The sequence below is a fragment of the Somniosus microcephalus genome, unplaced genomic scaffold (genome assembly GCF_052327205.1).
Source record: "Somniosus microcephalus isolate GS21.2 unplaced genomic scaffold, FLI_Smic_1.0 unresolved_chr9, whole genome shotgun sequence".
In the NCBI taxonomy this organism is placed as follows: domain Eukaryota; kingdom Metazoa; phylum Chordata; class Chondrichthyes; order Squaliformes; family Somniosidae; genus Somniosus; species Somniosus microcephalus.
Genome location: NW_028225187.1, coordinates 41,234,477 through 41,243,751, shown reverse-complemented (window position 1 = coordinate 41,243,751; position 9,275 = coordinate 41,234,477). Strand labels below are relative to the sequence as shown.

Below are 9,275 nucleotides of genomic sequence, written 5' to 3'. Positions count from 1 at the left end.
ATTTTCTAGGCCCAGCTTTTCACAATCCATATTAATGATCTGGACGAGGGAATTGGATGTAATATCTCCAAATTTGAAGACGACACAAAACTGGGTGGGAGGGTATGCTGTGAGGAGGATGTCGTAAACTCCAGTACGATTTGGACAGGTTGGCTGATTGGGCAGAAACATGGCAAATGCACTAGAATGTGGATAAATGTGAGGTTAGCCACTTTGCTGGCAAAAACCAGAAGGCAGATTATTTTTTGAATGGCAATAGATTGGGAGAAGGGGAAGTGCAAAGAGACCTGGGTGTTCTTGCGCACCAGATGCTGAAGGTAAGGATGCAGGTGCAGCAGATGGTTAAGAAGGCAAATGGTATGTTGGCCTTCGTAACAAAAGGGTTCGAGTACAGGAACAAGGATGTCTTGCTGCAGTTGTACAGGGCCTTGGTGAGACCGCACCTTGAGTATTGTGTGCAGTTTTGGTCACTTTATCTGAGGAAGAACGTTCTTGCCATTGAAGGAGTGCAGCGAAGATTCACCAGGCTGATACCTGGGATGGTAGGAATGAGGTATGTGGAGAGATTGTGTCGATTGGGCTTGTACTCGCTGGAGTTTAGATGAATGAGAGGGGATCTCATTGAAACTTATAAAATTCTAACAGGACTAGACAGACTAGATGCAGGAAGGATGTTCCCGATGGTCGGCGAGTCCAGAACCAGGGGTCACAGTCTAAGGGGTAAGCCAATTAGGATAGAGATGAGGAGGAATTTCTTCACCCAGAGAGTGGTGAACCTGTGGAATTTTCTACCACAGTTGAGGCCAATTAATTAAATATATTCAAGAAGAAGTTGTATATATTTCTTAAGGCTACAGGGATCAAGGGATATGGGGAGAACGCAGGGACAGGGTACTAATTTTGGATGATCAGCCATGATCTCATTGAATGTTAGAGCAGGCTCGAGGGGCCGAATGGCATACTCCTGCTCCTATCTTCTATGTTTCTTTGTAAATATTGACTGTAATTCCCACTTCAAACAGGAGGTGACGATCGAATGGGTGTAGAGCCACCTGTTCATGTGATTCGCACTCTAGACCCAGCTTAATCATTATCGCAGCTCATTAACAGTGAGCTTTCGAGACAGTTGCCTCAGCTGGAGTTCAGCCTAATGACTACATTGTGATGCCAAGATTTTGTGTCAATGGGAAAGGAACAGAAAGTATTTGAGCAGTGGTCAATGGAAGGGTTAAATCTCCAAGGCATCAGAGAGGATGGAATCATTTATCGAGGGGCGGCGGTCTAGAGGGAGGAGAAGGAAATTAAAGGTCAGGAACGGAAACTTATAACATGGTGGATGAAGAAGTTCACAGTCCATTGTGTAGGTTCTACAAACACAAGAGGGGAAGGTGAGTGGCAGTGCCAACGAAACCATTTATTCGGGGTAATATAAAGCAGTTAAAATTCTGCCATTAGTACAGCATTCATCTGTGCCAGGTGTAGTGAACGGTATGTGATGTTTGATGCGGATACTCTTTCAAGCTGTTCGCCTTTATTCCCTTCACTGCACGCTAATGAGTGACAAATGGAAAGCAAAGACACAAACCCGTAAGCAGAGTAACTGACATGCATTAAATTTTCACAATATAAGAGGAATAACATATGCTAATGAAGCTGAGATCAAAACCTCTCCCAGCTAGCTGCCTATTCTGTGAAATGAAAGAAGGATTTGCATTTATATAGCTCCTTTCACGGCCACCGCACATCCCAAAATGCTATACAGCCAATGAAGTACATTTTGAAAATTAGTGACGTGCAATATAGAAAACTCGGCAGCTAATTTGCGCACAGCAAGCTCCCACAAGCAGCAATGTGATAATGACCAGATCATCTGTTTCTGTGATGTTGAATGCGGGACAAATCTAGGCCAGGTTATTCGGGAATAACTTCCATGCTCCTTTTTCGAAATTCTGCCATGAGATGATTTACGTCCAACTGAGAGAGCAGAAAAATCTGAAAGGCAGCACCTTCGACAGTGCAGCACTCCCTCAGCACTGTACTGGAGTGCCAGCCCCAGATTTTGGTGCCCAGCTCTCTGGAGTAGGGACTTGATCCCATCAGCTTGTGCGAGAGTGCGACCCATTGAACCACGGTTGACACTACAACAGGAAGAAGACTTTCAAATATTTTTCAAGCTATCTTTTCCTGTTGCTGTTCTATTCCCGCTCTCTCGCTATGTGAACCATGTGACTGCACAGTGTCAAAGTTGGGAAAGCACCTTAACAGAAGCTGGCCACTTTTGAAATGCACTTAATTTTCTCGGCTGGTCAGGTTCCACATTTCTTGTTGCTTGTGACCGTTTAGTATTAATATGTTCAAACAGCAGGTTATTGCTCCTTCCGAGTAACGAGACGTCTGCCTTGATGGCTTTGGGTCATTGCTGTCTGTGGTATTACAATTTTATAGTAATATTCTGTACATTATAGAGTGTAGCCGAGCTGATGCTTTAATTGAAGTTGTAGGCAAATATGACAGCAGCAAATTAGGCCTGTGGCTCAATTATCAGGCCCAAAATATGACATTTTATGTCGCCCAATGTTTACAAACACTGGATGTAATTTTATTGAAATGGCTCAATAGCATCAATGTCCTTCCATATTCAGTTGATGAGTTTGGCTGTGATGTTGTTTAATTGCTGCATCATTTGAATCAATGGGGTAGATCTTCCACTTCATATCTCAGGGAATCTTTGAATCTAAATTATTCCATTGTGAAGGAGTATAGAAAAAGTGCTGACCTAAGATATATTTCTACGTACACAGTGATTTCCTTCTTGGCAGTTTCAATGCCATCCTCCCTTTGACATCCCCCCCCATACATACCCGAGCCCCTTTCCCAAGGCATCACCCAATTCCTTATTAGCAAGTCAGGAACGCTTACACAGAAGGTGTTATATGGACCTGGTCCTTTGTTAACAACTCTAATCACTGATCACATACAATACCTTATCTCCGCGTCACCCAGAAATCCCCTTTCTCTGCAGAATAATTTTGGAGAACCGAGAAATTCCTCAACCCCAATTTTCAATCTCAAACACATTACTTACAGAGTCTTTCCCTCCCTTGGGAAAGAACGGTTCAGATTCTCTCAGAGAAATTGCTGACAAATATCTTGGAGATTACACCATTGCACAAGTCAAATAAAGAACCATCACTCAAATACTGGATTCAAGTCCCGAAAATGCTCCAATATTGCGCATTTCTGTCAACTTTGAACAGACCAACATACATTTTAAAGTGAAGCCTAGGCTATACAGTATTACAATATCATATCAGTTACTCATATTCTCTTATATGTTAATTGTGTTACAATATCTACTCACCTATATTTTAAAACTTCCCATGCATGGAATACAATCGTGTTTTGATTTAATAAATGCTTTCATAATCTGTATATCTTTCTGACAACACGTTTGTACAGTCTAAGCATTATAATGGTGTACACCACCGCATCATCATCAACCGACCCCCTCTCACCCCACCAGTATGTCGCTGTTTGTTTTAGCCTAGTTTTACCTTGAGTACAGTCACCATTCAAACTTAAGCAGTTTTCTCTTTTGCTTGAATTGCTTCTTTTGAAGTTTTCTGAAACTTTAGGATTTTGCAGATCCTCATGACTCCATTCAGGCCGCCCTCTCTCTCTCTCTGTCTCCTTGTCTCTCTCTGTCGCTGTGTCTCTCTATTTCTCTGTCTGTTTGTCTCTCTGTCTTTCTCTCGATCTCTCTCTCTCTGTTTGTCTCTCTGTCTTTCTCTCTCTCGTTCTCTCTCTCTCTCTGTCTCTGTCCCTGTCTGTCTCTCTCTGTCTGTCTCTCTCACATTCTTCGTCTCTCTCTGTCTCCCTCTCTGTCTCCCTCTCTGTCTCTGTCTCTCTCTCTGTCTCTCTCTCTGTCGCACTCTCTCTCTTTCTCTCTCTCTCTGTCTCACTCTCTCTCTGTCTCACTCTCTCTGTTTCCCTGTCTCTCTCTGTCTCCATCTCCGTCTCTGTCTGTGTGTGTGTGTGTCTCTCTCTCTCTCTCTCTCTCCCTGTCTCTGTCTGCCTCAATCTCTCTCTGCTGGCTGTTTGCTGCAGCAACCCTGATGACATTCCAATATCCTGCCATTTCGCCATAGCCCTGTATTTGCCTCAGCTTAAAACATGTTTACTCTTACCCCTTAAACAAGTCAATACGACCTGCCTGTAGTTGCTGCTGGTGTTGCTACTGTATCCGGGTCCCTCCTTTTATTCCTCGACTTTCAATTAAAAACTATTGAATTTTAATTGCCCACTTATTGCTGCTTATTCTCCTTTTCTCAATTATATAAATTAAGAGTCAGTGGCAGCGTGGATATAAAATCAGCTCAGGGTCAGAAAGAAGTGAGTGTAGCTGAACGGTTGCTTTTCAGGTTGGAGAGAAGTGTGTAGTGGGGTTCCCTATGGGTCGCTTATTGAGACCTTTGCCCTTGTTCCTACATATTAACGACCTGGACTTGGGGTTAAAGGGCATCATTTCAAATGTGCAGAGACATTGCTGCTGAAATGTAATGCAGGGAAGTGATGCCTGTTGGAAGGAAGAATGAGGTGAGGCAATATAAATAGCTTGGTGTAATTTTAAAGGGGGTGCAGGAGCAGATAGACCTGGAGGTTCACGTACACACATATTTGAAGTTGGCAGGCCAATTGTAAAGGCTGATAAAAAGTATAACGTGTCATGGGATTTATAAATAGAGCCATAAAGTAGTGATGAATAATTATGAGGTGATGCTAAATCATTACACATCATTTTTGGTGGCTCAGATGGAACATTGTGTCCAGTTCTGTCCATCAGATATTACAAAGGATGTAAAAGCCTTGGAAAGGATGCAGAGAAAATTTAACAGAATGGAAACAGATGAGGAACTTCGATTATGTGGACATAGTAGAGAAGCAGGGTGATGTTCTCTTTGCAGCAGAGAAGGGCAAGGGGTTTTAATAGAGTTGTTCATAATTAGAACTTATTTTGATAATGCAAATAGGAAAAACATTTTCAGTGTCGAGAGGTCAGCAACCAGAGGGTGCACATTTAGGGCAGATGGTAAAATCGCCAGAGGGGGCATTGCACTGTCGGAGGTGGCCTCTTTTGTAAGAGACGTTAAACTGAGGCCCCATTTTCCTCCCTCAGGTGAATGTAAGTTATCCCACACCATGATTCAAAAAGAGCAGGGCCGTTGCACTGGTGTCCTGGTCATTAATCTGTACTCATCCAACCCAAAAGAGCATTTGGAAAATCCACCCGTTTGGGAAGTTGTTGCAAATTTGAGGACAAATGACTATAAGATGAAACACATTGGAGAATAAATTATCAATATGAATACCGTGGGAACAGGTCTGAGAATAATGTGTGAAATAAGATAATTAACTGAGCAATCTTGGCGCCGGCAGTTATAGAAACAGAATAATTAGTCAAAGTCCTCCCTGGGTTAATCACCAGCTGCCTGCAGTTAGAGCAAACTTGATTCAGGCATTGCTCAACTTAACCTGTTTCCTGTGAAAACTGATATCTCTGCTGAAAGCTGCTGCTGGCATTTTCACAGCAACACCATCAGTTCCCTATAATCCAAATTTCGCTGTGCAAAATAGTGTAGTCAGGAAAGTACATTTCCGTACTCCCATCGCAAAAGAGTTAGCACCTAAGATTATTGAACCATCATTTTTCATGTTGTGTTCTTTGTGATCAGTGTCGCAGATTCTGTAAATTGTGATACAGATCCTCTCTAATCAAAAGTGCCAGAATTCTTAATCAGTTGCGAATAGAAAATGCCTGTAAATGTATTCTGGATATCAATCAATACATTTTCAACAATGTATTCATTATTAAGTTTATCCGTGTCCTGCGTATATGTAAACTTATATAAATGCCTCTCTCTTGAGAGTAAACATAGAAACGTAGAAGATAGGAGCAGGAATAGGCCATTCGGCCCCTCGAGCCTGCTCCACCATTGAATGCGATCATGGCTGATCATCCAAATTCAATACCTGTCCCTGCTTTCTCCCCATACTCCTTGATCCCTTTAGCCTTAAGAAATATATCTAACTCCTTCTTGAATATATTTAATGAATTGGCCTCTACTGCCTTCTGTGGTAGAGAATTCCAGAGGTTCACCACTCGCTGGGTGAAGAAATTCCTCCTCCTTTCTGTCCAAAATGGCTTACCACTTATCCTTAGATAAGGAGAGAGAGAGAGAGAGAGAGAGATACCACTATCTGCACCATGTCTCTGTGAAGGATCTAAATTGTTCATAATTATGAAGGGTTTTGATAGAATGAATAAGGAGAAAAGTTTCCACTGGCTAGAGGTCGGTGACCAGGGGATACACAATTATGATAACTGGCGAAAGCATCAGAGGGGAGATGAGGATTTATTTTTATAACCACTTATTTTGTATCTGTCTTCACAGTAAAAGATGCAAAAAGCGTATCAAAATTATGGGGAAGCAAGGGTCTAATGAGGGTGAGGACCTTAATGTTACTAATATAAGTAGAGAAATAGTACTAGAGAAACTAATGGAATGAAAAGCTGACAAATCCCCTGGACCTGACGGCCTACTTCCCAGGGTTCTAAAAGGTGTGGCTGAAGAGACAGTGGATGCATTGGTTTTGATAATCCAAAATTCTCTAGATTCTAGAACGGTTCCAGAGGATTGGAAGGTCACAAATGTATCACCACTATTCAAGAAAGGAGGAAGAGAGAATAAAGGGAACGACAGGCCAGTTAGCCTGACATCAGTCTGTAGAAAAGGGGGCGTTGGTTTTGGTTGCCCCTGGGGTTTGTCTCTGGCCAGTCAGCAGTATCTGAGCTGCTCCAGGCCCCGTGCGGTTTCGAATCGCTTCCCTTTCTGGTTCTGACCGCCGGACTTATTTCAGTCGCGACATAAAAAAAACGAGACTTGTGGTTGGGTGCAAAGAAGACCAGTATTTATTAAATTACAGAATAAATTGCTATACAGCAAAATAATTATGAATACAGCACACTTTTACTTAATACAGCACACCTTAACATAATACAGCACACTTTTGCTTAACGGGAGCAGAAACGGACACATCGAGGGAAATCTGAGTAAAATTGACACAAAGAATAAATTGAAAATAACGATGAATACAGCACACTTTTACTTAATACAGCACACCTTTTCTTAATAGAGCACACCTTTGCTTAATACAGCACTTTTACTTAACGGGGAGGAGAAACGGACACATCGAGGGAAAATTGACTAAAATTACAATTTAACAAAATTCCCCTTAATTCCCACCCCTTATAACTATCTAGTTTGCCTTGTAATGGGCCAGAAAATCTATGCTCACCAGTGAATGCCTGCTCCGTGCCCCTGCGGTCTGTCTTACATTCTTCACCGCCCTGTAGTAGAGATACCCCAGTAATTCAAAAGTAACTGCTGGTATTCCACTTCTTTGGGCGGGCTGCTGAGCTGTTCCTTTTGTAGGCAGGGCATCAGAGGCAAGGCGGCCGAGAGCGAGAGAGAATGGGTTCCTGAGGGGCTATCTTTATACCCCATTGGGAGCTGTTATCTTCGCGCCCAAATCTGGATGTATCTGGGCTATAGAAAGGGACCAATCTGTCCCCATTGACTGTAATGGGTTTGAATGTGTTACCCATACGTTTAAACTGGTTTGTGCTCAGTTTAAAGTGTCTCAAATTCTGGACAAACAAATCCTAAATGTTCAGCCAACAGCACTCAAGTGCTTTGTAAACAATCCATTGTCTTGTGGTCACCGCACAACCACAACTGATTGACAGCTTTAATTATTAATCCCTTGAGTCAACATTGTAGAGAGCTCGTGTAAACAAACAATCTTATTGTTCCTCTGTTGAACTTCCTAAACCGCAGTTGATTGACAGTTTTAAGTACCTCAAGTAATTCAGCTCATGATGGTAGATGTTCAGACAGGCTGTCTTTGTCTTCTGCCACGAGGCCTGACAGCCATTTTTGATGCCCTGGGTTTTTAAGGTACATTCCAACCATGTTTCCTTTTAATCAAATAATCTTCGGGGGCTGCAGAAATTTTCCGAAATTTTGCGAAACCTTACAGTCCGCACTAGGATACTAAAACTTGCTTGTAGTATCCTGTTTAAAGGTGAGCAAGAATTTCTGACACCCACAAACAACCTCCCCTTATATTTATCTATATCTATCTTTGATCCCCTGACACCTCCATCACCCTTACCCAGAGAGAATCGCAGTACACGGTAGGCAACTATCGACAGAATAACATGAATAGTTACAATAATTCAAACATGGAGGCGGTCCAATGCCCCTGCACCACTGAGTATTTACAATTATTCAAGCATGGAGGGACCAATGCCCCTGCACCACTTGTGACATAGTTTTAAAACGATACAACATCTATAATGGGATTACCACCAAGCCAAAACATATCTGTTAAAAATACAAATGGAAGAAACGAGCGTCCTCCTTTTTTTCTATAATGCAATTGCTTGACACTTTAATAAATGGCACCATTCTTCAGCCATAAATGTATTTAAAACTTCCACAATCTACGAACACAACAATACACAGGCATATGCAATTTCTTCAATTGCCTCTAAACAAGTAGTACAAACTCACAGTTAGGAACTAAATTCACACATTATTTCCTTTGGAGTTGGGACCAGTACATACTACAAAATATAAAATAATTAATAAGCTTTTGTAAACTCTTAATCTCAATCTGGAATTCCAATAACAGTTTAATTGCTGTGGGCATCTGCCTCCTGCAGACCCCTCTCTTCGTGGGCTAGGGGTGATCCCTTCCCCCAGCATCCAAAGACACGATGGTCCTCTGCACCTCCCGAAACTCTGAAGAAGACTTAAAAAAATACATCTAGCCAGGTTCCCTGGCTCGGGGTAATGCTATCGGGTCCTGTGACCTCGGCTCACATAGACAACACTCTGGAACGGTACCTGTAGTGTCCGTGTGTAGATAAAGACACTGAAGACAGGAGTTGGTTCATAGGTATTTACTAAGCAAGTATGGGGGGTTTCTAAAGGATATACACAATACACAGGCTTATATAGCCCAAGTGGCAATTACCGGCATTACACGCACTTGGGGCTCTTAAAGGCACATACACCACAATTGCTCTTAAAGGCACATACACCACAATTCCTCCCCTTCTAGCTAAATAGTACATCATATTTTTTAAGTAATTATTAATTACATGTTATATGCAAAATAATATACATTGCTGTATTAATTAATTATAA

The 9,275-nt window shown here is 42.0% G+C and overlaps 1 protein-coding gene across 1 annotated transcript in view; it reads left to right on the top strand.

The window, feature by feature from the left end:
* Positions 1-1,329: 1,329 nt before the first annotated feature.
* Positions 1,330-9,275, top strand: part of LOC147085114 (uncharacterized) — a 46,383-nt gene continuing 38,437 nt past the window's right edge. The window contains exon 1 of the mRNA XM_085979440.1: positions 1,330-1,360. Within this exon, the coding sequence (XP_085835566.1) occupies positions 1,330-1,360 (31 nt within the window). The remainder of the gene's footprint in view (positions 1,361-9,275) is intronic.